At 41.5% G+C, this 16,779-nt stretch overlaps 1 protein-coding gene and 1 non-coding gene across 2 annotated transcripts in view; one reads left to right on the top strand and one right to left on the bottom strand.

The window, feature by feature from the left end:
• Positions 1-11,444: 11,444 nt before the first annotated feature.
• Positions 11,445-16,779, bottom strand: part of LOC140182325 (uncharacterized) — a 75,118-nt gene continuing 69,783 nt past the window's right edge. Inside the window, exon 4 of the mRNA XM_072228485.1 lies at positions 11,445-12,337. Within this exon, the coding sequence (XP_072084586.1) occupies positions 11,445-12,337 (893 nt within the window). The remainder of the gene's footprint in view (positions 12,338-16,779) is intronic.
• Positions 14,745-14,851, top strand: LOC112780803 (small nucleolar RNA R71). The gene has a single exon (XR_003191617.1). It is a non-coding gene; the product is annotated as a small nucleolar RNA R71 (small nucleolar RNA).

Below are 16,779 nucleotides of genomic sequence, written 5' to 3'. Positions count from 1 at the left end.
CCTACAATGCCTTAATAGGTAGGACAACATTAAATCAGCTCGGCGTAGTAGTCTCGACTCCACATCTATGCATGAAGTTCCCAACTACAGAAGGGATAGCTACAATAAGAGCAGACCAGAAGACGGCGCGTTGCTGTTATAACAAAAGTCTAAACCTCAGAGGCAGAGGAGAAGAATTCCACACCATCGAACTCAGTGGAGTTCAAAGGCGGGAAGAGCTCCCCCCATAACCCGAAGGTGAGGTAGAAAAAGTCCAGATCAGAGATATCACGGACAAAACAATCAATATCGGTACAATCCTAAAAGGAGACATAAAAGAATCACTTGTACAGTTCTTACAAGATAACGTCGACCCCTTTGCATGGAAGGCTGCAGACATGCCAGGCATAGACCCCAAGTTAATGTGCCACAAGCTAGCAGTCTACCCAGGATCTCGGTCAGTACAACAGAGATGTAGAAAGCTCGGACCAGAACAATCCCAAGCGGTGGAAGAGCAGGTACAAGCTCTACTAGAGGCAGGATTCATAAGAGAAGTCAAGTACCCACTATGGCTAGCTAACGTCGTCTTGGTAAAAAAATCAAATGGGAAATGGCGGATATGCACCGACTATACTGATCTCAACAAAGCCTGCCCAAAAGATCCTTACCCACTCCCAAGTATGGGCACTCTAGTAGATGCCTCCTCCGGATATAAATACCTCTCGTTTATGGATGCATATTCGGGATACAATTAAATCCCGATGTACCCACCCGACCAAGAAAAAACTTCATTCTTAACCCCAAAAGCAAACTACTGCTACATCGTCATGCCTTTTGGACTTAAAAATGCAGGAGCTACTTACCAGAGATTAATGAATAAGGTCTTTTCGGATCACATCGGAAAAATCATGGAAGTCTATGTGGACGACATGTTAGTAAAGACACAAAGTAAAGAGACGTTACTGTCCGACCTCACCCAAGTATTCGACACTATAAGAAGGCATGGCATGTGACTTAATCCTGCAAAATACACCTTCGCAGTAGAAGCTGGCAAATTCTTGGGTTTTATGCTCACACAAAGAGGAATCGAGGCAAATCTGGATAAATGCCAGGCCATACTCGATATGAAGAGCCATACTTGCGTCAAAGAGGTACAACAACTCAATGGAAGATTAGCAGCCTTGTCCAGATTTCTAGCGGGATCAGCAATAAGATCTCTCCCCTTCTATGCTACTCTAAGGAAGAGAAAGAGGTTCGAATGGACAATGGAGTGCGAACAGGCCTTCCAAGATTTCAAAAAGTTCCTAGGACAACCTCCTATCCTAACTCGACCACGGGAAGGAGAACCCCTTGTATTATACCTCGTAGTAGGAAGTCGGGTAGTAGCCTCAACATTGGTCCGAGAAAACGACAGTGGGCAACAACCTGTATACTTCATTAGCAAGGCACTACAAGGATCCGAGCTGAACTACCAAAAAATAGAAAAATTCGCCTATGCTCTCATATTAACATCTCGACGACTTTGTCCATATTTCCAAGCCCACAGCATTAGGGTTCGGACTAATCAACCAACAAAAAGCATTCTGTAGAAAACAGATTTAGTAGGAAGAATCTTACAATGGGCAGTCGAGTTGTCTGAATTCGACCTTCAATACGAAGCTCGGACAGCCATCAAATTACAATATTTGGCTGACTTCATTACAGAATTTACAGAAACCCCAAAAATCCCTACAGAATAGAATCTCTATGTAGACAGTTCTTCAAATAAAACTGGAAGTGGCGCGGGTGTGATAATTGAAAGCGATCAGGGAACCTAAATTGAACTTTCCCTTAAATCCGGGTTCCCTGCCTCAAACAACCAAGCTGAGTATGAGGCACTACTAGCTGGTTTGAAGCTGGCTAAAGAGGTTGGAGCTCAAAAGCTCATCATCTTCAGCGACTCACAGGTGGTCACTTCACAAATAGTAGGGAGCTACCAAGCCAAGGATCCCACCATGAAAAAGTACTTGGACAAAACCAGGGAACAGCTCGGACAACTCGGGGAATATGAGGTCCGCCACATACCCTGAAAGCAGAACGCCTGAGCTGATGCACTCTCAAGACTAGCCAGCACTAAACCAGGGGGCAACAATAGAAGCCTCATCCAGGAAATGCTGCAGAACCCATCAATCTCGGAAGAAGAAAAAGTCCTAGCTATAACAGGTCTGGATCAAGGATGGATGACTCCCATAATTAACTACCTCAAAACATAAACACTCCCCACAGATAAGAAGGAGGCAAAGAGGTTAAAAAGGGAGGCACAATACTACACTATCATAAACAATACTCTATACAAAAGAGGGATTTCAATACCATTATTAAAATGTGTACCGACTTCCAACACAAAAGAAGTTTTAGAAGAAGTACACAGTGGAATTTGTGGCAATCATCTCGGAGCGCAGGCACTTACCAAAAAAGTACTCTGGACCGGATTTTATTGGCCAACTCTACAAAAAGAAGCCACAGAGTTCGTAAAAACGTGTCCACCATGTCAGAAACATGCCAACTTTCACATCGCCCCACCAGAGGAGCTCATCAGCGTAACCTCACCCTGGCCATTCGCGAAATGGGGACTCGACCTTCTCGGACCTTTCCCTCAGGGATTAGGACAAGTCAAATTCCTCATAGTAGGGGTAGACTACTTCACAAAATGGATCAAGGCAGAACCTCTAGCCAACGCCACTGCTCAAAGAAGTCAAAAATTCCTATATAGAAACATTGGCACAAGGTTCGGGGTTCCATACTCCATCGCCACAGACAATGGCACCCAATTCACAGATGCAGGCTTCAGAAAGTTAGTGGCCGATCTGAACATAAAACACCAATTCACTTCCGTAGAACATCCCCAGGCCAATGGACAAGCCGAAACTGCCAACAAAGTCATATTGGCTGGGCTAAAACAGAGATTACAGGAGGCAAAGGGAGCCTGGGCCGACGAGCTCCCAATAGTCCTATAGGCATATCGAACAATGCCACATTCCACCACAAAGGAATCACCTTTCTGACTAGCCTATGGAACGGAGGCAATGATCCCAATAGAGGTCGAAGAAGGGTCACCTAGAGTGATCCACTATAAAGAAGAAGCCAACTCCCAACTTCAAAGGGAAGAACTCGACCTACTTCCAGAAATTCGAGAAAGAACTTAGATCAGGGAAGAAGCATTGAAACGTCGAATGGCTTCGAGATCGAGATACAATCAAAGGGTAGTGCCGTAAAGTTTTACAGAAAACGACCTCATCCTAATTTGAAATGATATCGGAATAACTCGACCTGAAGAAGGAAAGCTGGCAGCAAATTGGAAAGGACCCTACTGAGTCATAAAAGTACTTGGAAAGGGCTACTACAGACTGTCCGAACTCAAAGGGCGAGAGCTTCCTAGGTCATGGCACGCCTGCAACCTAAGAAGGTACTATAGTTAGGGGTAATAAAGGATCTTGGGATAAGGTGCACTCTTTTTCCTGAAAAAGTTTTTTAATGAGGTGCCAAACCAAGACCTACAAATTGCCCAACTTAGAGGGACAAAACTCCCACATGTATATATTTGCATTTTCTTTTGAATAAAAATTGTTTAGATCTTCTACAAATTCTCAAGACGCATTAATCTGAAACGCTAAAAATTCATCGCCCGATTATAAAACTACAGATCGGCAGAAAGTGAAAATCAAATTCACTGCACGATCACAATAAAGACCAACAAAGATGAAAACCAAATTCATCAAAAGGTCGACCAAACGGGGATTAAACCTAATTTCTACAAAATTGGCAAAGATAAAAATAGAATAATGCAAGAAGTTATCAAAAGTAATCCATAGAAAGGACCTGACGAGGTCTTAATAAAATGGATTGCTAAAAATAACTTAAAGACCAGCTGACATAAAGAAGTCGGACCAGTCGACCACAATAACCAAAGTTATAAAAAGTAAATCCCTGGAAAGAGGTCTGGCCAGTCCTATAAAAAAGGATTACTAAAATAACTTAGAAGGGCCCGACATGATGAAGTCGGCCCAGAACATAAAGTTATAAAAGTAATCCCTGAAAGAGACCTAAACAAGGTCCAAAAAAGAGGATTATTAAAATAACTTCGAAAGGCCCGACATGATGAAGTCGGCCCAGAACATAAAGTTATAAAAGTAATCCCTGAAAGAGGCCTAAACAAGGTCCAAAAAAAAGGATTATTAAAATAACTTCGAAAGGCCCGACATGATGAAGTCGGCCTAGAACATAAAGTTATAAAAGTAATCCCTGAAAGAGACCTGAACAAGGTCCAAAAAAGAGGATTACTAAAATAACTTAGAAGGGCCCGACATGATGAAGTCAGCCCAGAACAACAAGTTATAAAAAGTAATCCCTAAAAGAGACCTGACAAAGGTTCAAAAAGAGGATTACTAGAAATAACTTAGAAGAGACCGACATGATGAAGTCGGCCTCCCACAAACAAGTTATAAAAAGTAATCCCTAAAAGAGACCTGACAAACGTCCAAAAAGAGGATTACTAGAAATAACTTAGAAGAGAACAACATGAGGAAGTTGGCCTCCCACAAACAAGTTACAAAAAGTAATCCCTAAAAGAGACCTGACAAAGGGTCCAAAAATAGGATTACTAGAAATAACTTAGAAGGGACCAACGCAAAGAAGTCGGCCCAAAAAACCAAAAAGTTATAAAAAGTGATCCCTAAATAGAGACCTAACAAAGGTCCAAACAAAATGGATCACTAGAAATAACTTCAGGCCGAAGTGAGGAAGTTGACATACAAGTTGGACCCAAATCAAGCCGCAAATACAAAGGTAATTCAAAGAGGTCGGACAATAAGTCTCTAACACTCCCAAAAAACCTAAAAGGTACCAGACAGATGCAGACAAACGTGTCATAAAAAGCACAAGATATAATAATAACAAACTCAAGAGGCTACCAAAATCAGACCAAGAGCTTGAAAACTACTTTGTTTTTCAAAATAAAGTTGCTAAACAAGCAACTAAGAAAGTAGCAAAAAGTCAGAACCACCATTTACAAAATATAAAAAGTTCAAAAGCCCACAAGTCGGGCTATCTACACAAAAATCCAGAATAAATCATTGAGAATCCGAAGACTTCTCAGCAGCATCAACACGGGGTGAAGGAGGACGAGTCTGAAGAGGCACCGCATCCACTGTCCCATCATCCTGGTTCAAGATTTGACAATTAGGTTCTGACTCGGGATGACCAACCTCAGCTGAAGGAGCTGAAGAAGTTGGAACAACAGAGGCTTTGGCGGCAGGCACTGAAGGAGGGTCGACATCATCATCATCAAGGTCATCAGGGACAATCTTACCGTCCTTCACAACGTTGTCCAAACTGAAGAGAGTAAGGTCAAGCTCGGGTACAAGAACCCGAACCTGCTCCTTCAGGTTCTCATAAGCAGCAGTTATGCTGCCTACAAGGTGACCCTGGAGTTCGGCATAATCAGCCCGGGCAGACTCCAAATCATCCCTGAGACGCATCATCTCTCTATAGGTCGTGACATAACTCTCCTTGTGCCTCAATGCCGTGTCTTCAGCCAACTTCACAGAAGCTGCCAAGGCAACAGAACTAGCCTTTTCACCGTCCAACTCTTTCTCAAACTTGGTCACCTTCACCTCGAGCTCCTCCTTCAAACCCTTCATCCGATCGAAGTCCAACTTGGCCTCCTCCATAAAGGCCTTTGTAGCGTGAAGGGGAAGATCTTGGGCAGTCCGATATAAGGCCGCCCCCATGTGTGCCATCTTGATGCTGCTTCGAGTAATAAAATCCAGATGGCGAAGAAAAGAAACATCGTTAGTAGGAATGGTACCATAAGCACCAATTTGCTGGTCCACAAACTCGACAGCATCGAAGTCAGGGGCATCAAGGTTAAAGGGCTCAGCTGTTTTTTGCTTTTTCGGTGGAGGAGCGCTAGAGGTAGCGACAGAAGCCTGTGGAGGATTAACCAAACGAACCCGAGGAGTAGGGACCATCCTCCTCGGTCCAGGAGAGCTCGGTATGGATGGTTTCGACTGAACCTGAGAGGACCCTTCCCCGGCCATCTTGGCCGAGATGTTCTAAGCTGCAGTAGCTTTCCTCGCCTTCTTAAAGGCCTTCATAGATTCATTGTTTTTTACCATCTCTGGAAAAAACTCAAATATTGTTACAAATTGAGAGAAAAAGAACAAAGCTCGATAAAAAAGAAACAAAATGAAAACAAGATAAGACAACCACTACCCAGCTTAGCTCGAAGAAGCGAAGGATCCCCTAAAAACGTTTTTGTATCAAGATAAGGAGGCTGTCCCCAGTTCTCCTCCAACACGTTAACAAAGGCCTGTTCGACCTCATCCAATATCTCCCACGTATATTTAGACACCACTACATTCTTTTGCCATTCTAAAGGAAAGGCAGGCTCGTTATTCTCATCCAGAAAAAAGGGCCGAGCTCCTTCAACAGCTCGGACCCTGAAAAAGTAATTCTTAAAGTCACAAAAAGATTCATCAAACATGGAAAAAAACCTTCTTTCCCTGGGAAGCTCGGAAAGAAACCCAGGCGGCCTTCTTCTTAACCACCCAGGCTTTGTCAAAACAAAGAGATAAAAGAAGAGGGATTGCGAAGCAGGGATACCTAGTTCGTGACACAGCAACTGAAAGATTTTTATAAAACCCCAGGAGTTAGGGTGAAGCTGGGATGGAGCTACGTTACAAGACCACAATAGGTTGGTCTCAAAGGGGGTAAAAGGAAGAGTAATATTCATTTGACTAAAAAAGAAGTCGTATGCATAGAAAAAGGGGCATTCTCCAACAATTCGGGTAGAAAAACAAACCCTTTTCTTCAGAATTGGGAGATACAAGGTCATAATTCTTTTCATCACTACCATTACTATAAATCCTATGAAATTGCCTAAGCTGCTAACAAAACTCGAAGTCAACCAATGAAACACACAGAAGAATCATAGAATCCACCTAATCAGCCATGCCCTCGGGGACTTGGGAAGATGTCTCAACAATATTTTTGCGAGAAGACATGAGGTCAACTAATCCTACAGCAAGAAAGAAGAAAATAGATTACTAACTAAAACATCTCGGGCAAAGTCAAAATCAACTCATAGCAGAGCATGACTCAAGCATACAAACAAATAAAAGGAAAACCCAAGACAAGGTCCAGGGGCATCCTTTGGAGGAAGTAACAGAGTAAGGACTCAGAAAAAATCTACAAAACTAACATCCCAACAAAACTCTCAGCAAAGAAAAGCCCTTTTTCAAAAGGCAACATCCCGAGAAAAAAGAGATAAAGTCAAAACAAAGTCATCAAAGGAGCAACAAAAATAGCAGTTCAATCAGAAAGCAAATAACAAAACACGCCAAACAGAGGACATCAAAGACGCAACCTTTTTTCAAAAGAATCAAATGAAGCCATTACCCCGAAAAGCTACAAAATCAAATAAAAAGACAGCAAAACATGCAAAGCCCTAAAAAACCTCAATCATCAGGAGAAATGCCAGAAACATGCATCACAGCAAACAATTGAGCATAACGACGCGAAAAGATTCAAACTTTCCAGCATGCATTCAGATGAAAAATCAAAGCTTTACCAAAGAACCGAAGGCAAAGCGACGAAAGAAGTAAAGAAGCAAAAAGTAAAACCAACCTGGAAAAAGGAGAAAGCTTCAAAGAAGTTGAAGACGGAAGATAGAATCTGGAATCGCCTTTCAGAACAAAGAAAGCACCAACATCGTCGCAAAGGAAATGCAAAACAAGAAGACAGAGAGAAAAAGGAGGGGAAGTTACAGAGAAAAGGAAAACCATTTTTTGTGTAAAATTCAAAATAAAAGGGCCAAGAGAAACGGAGCATTAAAAATCAATTAATGAGGGTATTAAACCCTCGCACATTCCGAAGGCTAGAGCGTTAATGCAAAAGCGCGCGCTTTTAAAAAAACGAAAAGGAAAAACATTCCAAATTCAAAAAAAAAGAAGACTCTACAAAGAAGAAGTTGACAAAATACTCGAGTTCGGCTTCACCAGAGAAGGATCGAAGTCCTGAAACTAAGACTCGACCTCCAAAAAGAAAGACCGAGCTCGAGCAGGGGCACTGTTCATACCCTAGGTCGAGCTGTCCGACCCGGGATGTTCTACCGACAAGACGACCGACCTCTTCAGGTCAGGACAATCGGATCTCTTCTCAAAGAGCTCGGCCAAATCACCAGGAAAGCCCAAAAACGGTCCAAATGGAGGAACACGACCCAAATCCAAAGGCATCCCAAGCCTATAGAGATAAGGGCGGTTTCCTTGAAGATAAGATGACCTCACTCAAAGATAAGATAAGATAAGATAAGATAACTAACTTATCTTATCTAAGAAGGTCACTCTACACCATTATAAATACACTGGAGCACCCAAGTATAACTCATACTCTGATTCTACTAAAAACTTGCTTAATACCCTTGCTAACTTAAGCATCAGAGTCCCTTGCAGGTACCACCACCCTCCGGTGACAAAGGATCAACAGCGCAGCCAGTCCAACAAGTCGGACACGACCACTCTGGCCGCCACCCACCAGCTGGACACATCATCTCTGACCAATACAGAAGATCTCGTCCGAAATCGACCTACAGTTTCAGGGAACCCTCGGAACAGTATTGCTGATATGGTAGTGGTTGAAGTGCTAGAAAATGTGGTTGCTCCTCTGCCTCTTCTTCTTCTTCTTCTTCTTCTTGTCCTTGTGGCTCATGGACACGAGCTCTATGCTCCCTAGCCCTGTGAAGTGGGTAGACAGCTACTATTTTGGCCATCTTCTTGGCAGTGATGGGCTTGTCTTGCTCCACTAGCACTTCATCAATAATTTTATCCACCCCTGCTTCATCACACAGCCTCTGGATGATGCTGGTGAATGCCAACCTTGAGCTATCTTTGGTGCTTTTCAGCACTTTATTAATGTTGTTGGCAATTAGCTCCCCAACATTGACATTCTCACCTCTGGATTTGTGGAGTCTTTTCGTATGTGAATTGGGGTTTGAAGTGTGAGGAGAGGTGGGAAAAGTATGGTTCAAATGGTGGAAAGTAAGGCAATTCAATATTTTCCCACTTGGGGAGTGGCGCCTAGCGTGGGAAGAGGTGCCAATCCTTATCCCACTTTTCTTCCTACATGTTTTGAGTTCCAAAGTGCAAGTACACTTTGACCTCTTTGCTTTGTGCGCTATTAATCATGTGGGCCCCATTCTCTCTCCTGAAAATAAAACTGAAACCCCATTAGTAATGACAAAAGAATCCTCCACATTTCTTTTTAATATGGGTGAATGAATTTGCAACTGATGGGTGTCCCTTGGGACACCAAACTTAATCTCATTGCATCATAATAAATTGGGTTCATCATTGGGTTTTTAATGTGTTCATAAAGGTAGAGTGATTCCAATCCTTTCATATACTTTTGCCTCCATCCCCTTCTGAACACAATTAAACCACGTCTATGCTCTCCCCAATATATTAAATGCTTTCAGATTGAGTAGTATTGGGCTTGCTAGATGGTGGTATTTCGTATGGTGGTGGTCACACCAAACTTAATCTCTGGACTTACCTTCAATTATAGTTTTCTCAAAGGTAGTAAGCCTAGATTAAGTGGATTGGTGGCCACACCAAACTTAATCTCTAGGCTTACCTTCAAATATGATTTGTTCAAAGGTAGTAAGCCTAGATTAAGTAGATTGGTGCCCACACCAAACTTAGCTTTTTAGTTAGTCCTTAGCCCAATTACTCATCATTAGCAAATGTATTCATCAAATTGCATCTTCAGAATAAAAGAAACAGAATGTAAGGGTCTCCTAACTACCAAAACTGATATTAAAATTCCTAATCCATTACCTACAATCTACTTTTAGAAAGCAAGAAAACATAAATTTTCAATTGAAACTCAAACTATCTAAATTGACAAATTTTAACTACTTCTAAGAAAGCAATAAATCAAAAGGATATAAAGTGTTGGGGTGCCTCCCAACCAGTGCTTCTTTATCGTCAATAGCTTGACGTTCTTCCTTTGTTAGCTGAGGTTGTAGCTCACTCTCTTCTCATCCAGTGAGTCCCCTAGGTAATGCTTGATTCTATGGCCATTCACAGTGAAGGTTCTTTGTGTTTTGTCTTCCATAAGCTCTACATGGCCATAAGGGAACACTTTGAGGATGGTGAAGGGTCCTGACCATCGAGACTTAAGCTTCCCAGGGAAGAACTTGAGTTTTGAATTGTACAACAGCACCTTTTGTCCTTCAGTGAACTCCCTCCTTGCTATCTTCTGATCATGCCACCTTTTTGTGTTCTCTTTGTAGATCTTTGCACTCTCATATGCTTTATTCCTAAACTCCTCCATCTCATTCAGTTGCATAAGCCTCCTTTCTCCAGCAGCTTGCTCATCAAAGTTCAACATTTTCAGAGCCCAGAATGCTCTATGTTCAAGCTCAACTAGTAAGTGACAAGCCTTACCAAACACCAATTGGTATGGAGACATCCCAATAGGTATTTTGAAGACTGTCCTGTAGGCCCATAATGCATCATCCAGCTTCTTAGACCAATCCTTTCTTGAGCTTCCAACAGTTTTTTCAATGATTCTTTTGAGCTCTCGGTTTGAAATCTCTGCTTGCCTGTTGGTCTGTGGGTGGTATGGAGTTGCCACCTTGTGCTTGACTCCAAACTTAGAGAGGAGTGCTTCAAGTTGCTTATTGCAGAAGTGTGTTCCTCCATCACTGATGAGAACTCTAGGCACTCCAAATCTACTGAAGATATTCTTCCTTAAAAAGCTCATTACAACCTTGTTGTCATTTGTTGGAGTGGCTATGGCTTCTACCCACTTTGACATATAATCTACAACCACCAATATATAACTGTTTGAGTATGAGGATGGGAAAAGTCCCATAAAATCAATTCCCCACACGTCGAATAATTCTAGCTCCATTATGAACCTTTGCCAGCCCTTTGGCATTCATCACATCTTATCACCAAGTCCTTTGCATCCTTGAAAATGGTTGGCCAATAGAACCCACATTGTAGCACTTTGGCTGTAGTTCTTTCTCCACTAAAATGGCCTCCATATGCAGATCCATGACATTGCCAAAGCACTTCTTGTCCTTCCTCATGGGAAATACACCTTCTCAAAATTCCATCAGCACACTTTTTGAACAAATAGGGCTCATCCCAGATGTAGTGTTTAGCAACTTTGACTAGCTTTTTCCTCATATGCTTGTTGATGTTAGTTGGTAGTTCCCCAATAGCCTTGAAGTTGGCTATGTCTGCGAACCAAGGGGCCTCTTGAATCATCACAAACTGCTCATCAGAAAAACTTTCATTCACTGCAACTTGGTGTGCCCCATCTTCTTCTTGTGGAATCCTTGATAGGTGGTCAGCTACCTTGTTTTCTGCTCCACTCCTATCTTTAATTTCAATGTCAAACTCTTGGAGTAGCAGAATCTATCTTATTAGTCTGGGCTTGGACTCTTGTTTGGTGAGCAAGTATTTGTGTGCTGTATGATCAGTGAATACAATTACTTTAGAGCCAATAAGATATGATCTAAATTTAACAAAAGCAAAGACAATGGCAAGTAATTTCTTCTCTGTAGTGGTATAGTTCCTTTGATTCTCATTAAGAACCTTGCTAGCATAATAAATGACATGCACCAATTTGTCCTTCCTCTGTCCTAAAACAGCACCCACAGCAAAATCTGATACATCACACATCAACTCAAAAGGTAAATCCCAGCATGGTGGAGCTATAATAGGCGCAGAGGAGAGTTTACTCTTAAGTTTCTCAAAAACTAGCATGCATTCATTATCAAAAACAAAAGGTACATTAGAGACAAGTAGGTTGCTCAAAGGTTTGGCAACCTTGGAGAAGTCTCTAATGAACCTCCTGTAGAAACCAGCATGTCTTAGAAAACTTCTAATTGCTTTGACACTGCAAGATGGGGGTAATTTTTCAATCACCTCCACCTTAGCCTTGTCCACCTCTATGCCCCTTTTTGAGATCTTATGACCAAGAACCACCCTTTCTGTAACCATGAAGTGGCATTTTTTCCAATTTAAAACAAGGTTGGTTTCTTGGCATCTCTTTAGCACCAAGGCTAAGTGGTGCAAGCAGTTAGAATATGAGTTACCAAATACATAGATGTCATCCATAAACACTTCAATGAATCTTTCAATCATGTCTGAAAATATGGAGAGCATGCACCTTTGGAATGTTGCAGGTGCATTGCACAATCCAAAGGGCATTCTCCTATAAGCAAAGACACCATATGGGCAAGTAAATGAAGTTTTCTCCTGGTCCTTGGGGTCTACAACTATTTGGTTGTAACCCAAATAACCATCTAGGAAGCAATAGTATTCATGTCCCGCCAATCTTTCAAGCATTTGATCCATGAAGGGTAAGGGGAAGTGATCCTTCCTGGTGGCTTCATTAAGCTTCCTATAGTCAATGCACATGTGCCAGCCAGTCACTGTTCTTGTTGGTGTCAGCTCATTCTTCTCATTTGGCACAACAGTGACTCTTCCATTCTTAGGGACTACTTGTACAGGGCTTACCCAAGGGCTGTCTGAGATGGGGTAAATCATCCCTGCTTGCCACAACTTCAACACTTCTTTTTGGACCACTTCATTTATGGTTGGATTCAGCCTTCTTTGTTGCTGTCTTGAGGGCTTAGCATCTTCTTCAAGTAAGATCTTATGCATGCACATTGAAGGACCGATTCCTTTTAAGTCTACAAGTGTCCAACCTATAGCATTCTTGTGTTTTTTCAGCACTTGGATAAGCTCCTCTTCTTGCTCCTTACTCAAGCTTAAATTGATGATCACTGGGTAAGTGTTGTTGTCACCCAAATATGCATATTTCAAGCTTGGTGGTAAGGTCTTTAGCTCTAGTTTGGGTGCCTCCACTTCCTTGCTGTCTTTGGGGTTCAACATGATTGAGTTCTCCATGGTTCCTTGTGGTAGTTCTCCACTTAATGCTTGCTGCTCTAACTTAATAGTTTCTTCACATTGTTCTTCTTCTAAAACTTCTTGAACTATCTGTTCTATGGTGTCTACCATCATGCATTCTCCTACGAATTCTTTGGGGTAACTCATTTTCTTAAAGACATTAAAGACCATCTTCTCTTCATGTAATCTCAAGACAAATTCCCTTGATGGCCTTCCTAGGATGATTGATGTGTTAACCTCTTCCTCCATATCCTGCACAACAAAGTCAGCTGAAAAAATGAACTCTCTCACCTTCACCAACAAGTCTTCCACTACCCCGTGTGGGAACTTGAATGTTCTGTCAGCCAATTGGAGTGCCATTCTTGTTGGCTTGACTTCCTCAATCTTTATCCTCTTCATCATGGTTAGGGACATGAGATTGATGCTAGCTCCAAGTCAAACAAGGCCTTCTCGATGTTGATATCCCCTATGATGCAGGGGATTTGGAAACTCCCTGGGTCTTTCATTTTCTGGGGTAGCTTCTTTTGTATTATGGCACTACACTCCTCAGTTAGCACTATGGTCTCTTTTTCTCCCAAGTTTCTTTTTCTTGTCATGAGCTCCTTTAGAAATTTGGCATAGAGTGGCATTTGCTCCAATGCCTCAGCAAATGGTATGTTGATTTAGAGCTTCTTGAAGATCTCTAAGAATCTAGAGAACTGGCCATCCTTTCCATCCTTCCTCAGCCTTTGTGGATATGGTGCCTTTGGCACATAAGGCTTCAAGTTTGGCTTTGGTGAGGATGGGGCAGGGGTCTCCTCTTTGTCCTTGTTTTCAGGCTTTTCTGCAGCTCCTTTTTCTTGGTTGCTCTGGCTTGGGGTTGCTTCTTCTATAACTTTTTCGCTTCTAAGTGTGATGGCCTTGTATTCCCCTCTTGGGTTAGCCATGGTATCTCTGGGAAATGTATGTGTTGACATAAAAATTTTCTTGGATAGAATCCCCGTTTGTGCTTCTAATTTTGAAATAGCTACGCCTTGATTCTTCACATTTGATCTGTACTCTTCTTGGTTGGCATCTATCCTCTTGTCAACTTGTGTTTGTCTCTCCAAAAGAGTGGAAATAGCTCCTGTCAGTTATGATGACAGTTGTGCTATTACAACCTCTACTCTCTCAAAGTTGTTCTTGATCTCACATGGTTGCATGGTTAAGGTTGATGTGTCTTGATGGGGGTTGTGTATTTGTTGAGTGGAATGATATGATGTGTTTTGTGCATTGTGGTAGGATCTATTATTGCTTGATTGATGGTTGGGGTTGTGATTGTCGTATTGATTGGCTTGGTATGGCTTGGTATGATCTTGATTGTGGCTTTGTTGGTTCCCCCACCTAAAATTTGGGTGGTTCTTCCAACATGCGTTGTATGTCTTGGAGTTTGGATCATATGGTGGTCTAGAATTATTCACATAGTTGGCTTACTCCCATTCGCATTCAACTTCTGGTACATCTCCTTCTTGTTGGGAGGCTTGGGCTTGAATTACTAAGACTTGATTACTCTCCATCTTCTTGGTCAAGGCTGCTAGTTGTGCAGTGATCAATTTGTTTTAGGCCAACAGGGCATCCATTGAATTGAGCTCCATTACTCCTCTCTTTTGAGCTTTGTCTGAAGCATAGAAGTACTCATTCTCAGCAACAGTCTCTATGACATCTATGGCTTCTTCAATGGTTTTCTTTTTGTTCAGTGAGCCTCCGGAAGAATGGTCCATTGCTTGCTTTGACTCATATGACAGCCCTTCATAGAAGATGTGTAGTTGCACCCACTCATTGAACATATCCGGTGGGCATTTCCTTGTCAAATCTTTGAACCTCTCCCAGGCCTCATAAAGTGTTTCACCATCTTGCTGTCTGAAAGTTTGCACCTCAGCTCTTAGCCTGTTGACTCTCTGTGGAGGATAAAATCTTGCTAGAAATTTGTTTACAACTTCATCCCATGTGGTTAAGATCTCCTTGGGAAATGTTTCCAACCACTTTCCTGCCTTATCTCAGAGTGAGAAAGGGAACAAAAGTAGCTTGTAGGTGTCAGGATGCACACCATTAGACTTTACAGTGTCACAAATCCTCAAGAATGTAGTGAGAAGTTGGTTTGGGTCCTCCTGGGCTCCTCTTCCATATGAATAATTATTCTGGACAAGTGTGATGAGTTGAGGTTTCAACTCAAAGTTGTTAGCATGAATTGTTGGTTTGAGGATGCTGCTGCCACAGTTTCCTGGATTTGGGTTGATGTAGGAGCCTAAGACTCTCCTCTCTTGCCCAACATAATTTCCAGCATCTCCTCCAACATTGTCTTGCACTTCGTCATCCATGGTGGTTCTCAGATCTTCCTCCATTGGTTCCTCTCTAACTATGCCTTTGCCTCTTGCTTCCCTCCTTAATCTAAGGAAGGTCCTCTTAGGTTCACTATCAAAAGAGGATGAAGTTTCTCCCTTTTTACCTGTCATGCATTCAACAAACAGCAAGTAGAGGACAAGTGAAAGAATCACTATAGTTAAGGTTAGTGGTTAACTTGGTTGATGCAATTAATCAAACAGCTAGAAGAATTGAAATATGAACAATGAATAGCTAGAATAATCAAAGTAAAAACAAAGAAAACAGAGTGGACAGAAAAATAAAGAGCTAAAAAGAAAATAACAAGGGAATAAAAAAATGCTTAATCTAGCTCTCGAATCAATTTAATCATTATCAAATTCAAACCAATCCCCGGCAACGGCGCCATAAAACTTGATGAGCCGAATTCACTCCCCATATAAAAAAATGGTGAATCCGTTCTTTTGGCAAGCGCACCAAAATTATCGTCAAGTAATAACCCACAGTGGAGTGGGATCGTATCCACAGAGATTGGTAGATTTGAGCAATTTTAATCAATTGGTGAATTAGTCAAGCTAAGCAAAATAGATTATGATTGCAGAATTGTAAATGTGCAGAAATATAAATGACCTAAAAGTAAAGGAAAGCAGTAAATGGCAGAATTGGAAATGGCAAGAAGGTAAAGACCAGAAACTTAAATGACTTAATTGTAAATGGGAATGGAGAATTGCAGAATGTAAAAAAAGCTATAAAGAAAGTGGAAGATAAGAATAGGGGAATTCATTGAGATCAGGAGATGTTGTCTTTTTGGATTAAATCCAGCTCATATCCTCTTCAATCATGTAACTCATTGACCTCTTGGAAATCATGATTGATTGAGCCCCAATCCCTTGGTGACTAAATCTCTCAGATCTTGATTAATAGCTAATTCCTTGGTCTAATTGCTCATGAAAAGAGATATGCTTGGTCCCTGATTATACCACACATCATCATAGGTAAAAAGTAGAGGGAGAATTTTAAGTCACCATATCCAAATACCAAAACCCAGATCCTACTCAAGTGTGAGAAGGGATTTCTATTCTGGTTTCATGTTTCCTTTTCCAAGGTTCCCATGAAACCCATTTTGCATTCAACCTCTTTTCCAAGTGATTGAACACTAGAATGAAAAACGAAATTCCTTCTAGCAAATCAAAGAGAAGATGAAGAGAAGAAAAAATTCACTATCATTAATCCATCAAGTACAACAGAGCTCTGTCTCTCAATGAGAGGGAATTTAGCTACTCATAGCTCAAGAAAAAAAAGTAAGATATGGAAAAGTGAATCTAACTATGCTTCAACTAATAGCTCAACTGCTTAACCCCTTTTTCAGTACTTTTAGGGGGTATTTATACTATTCCTAGCACTAGCAAAAAAAGAAAATACAAAATTGAAAAGGAAATTATATTTTGGAGGAAAAAGAAACTCAATAAACGTGATTTCACAGCAGGCGTGTGGTTGG

Source organism: Arachis hypogaea, chromosome 19 (genome assembly GCF_003086295.3).
Source record: "Arachis hypogaea cultivar Tifrunner chromosome 19, arahy.Tifrunner.gnm2.J5K5, whole genome shotgun sequence".
NCBI classification, from domain to species: domain Eukaryota; kingdom Viridiplantae; phylum Streptophyta; class Magnoliopsida; order Fabales; family Fabaceae; genus Arachis; species Arachis hypogaea.
This window is presented reverse-complemented; position numbering and strand designations above follow the sequence as displayed.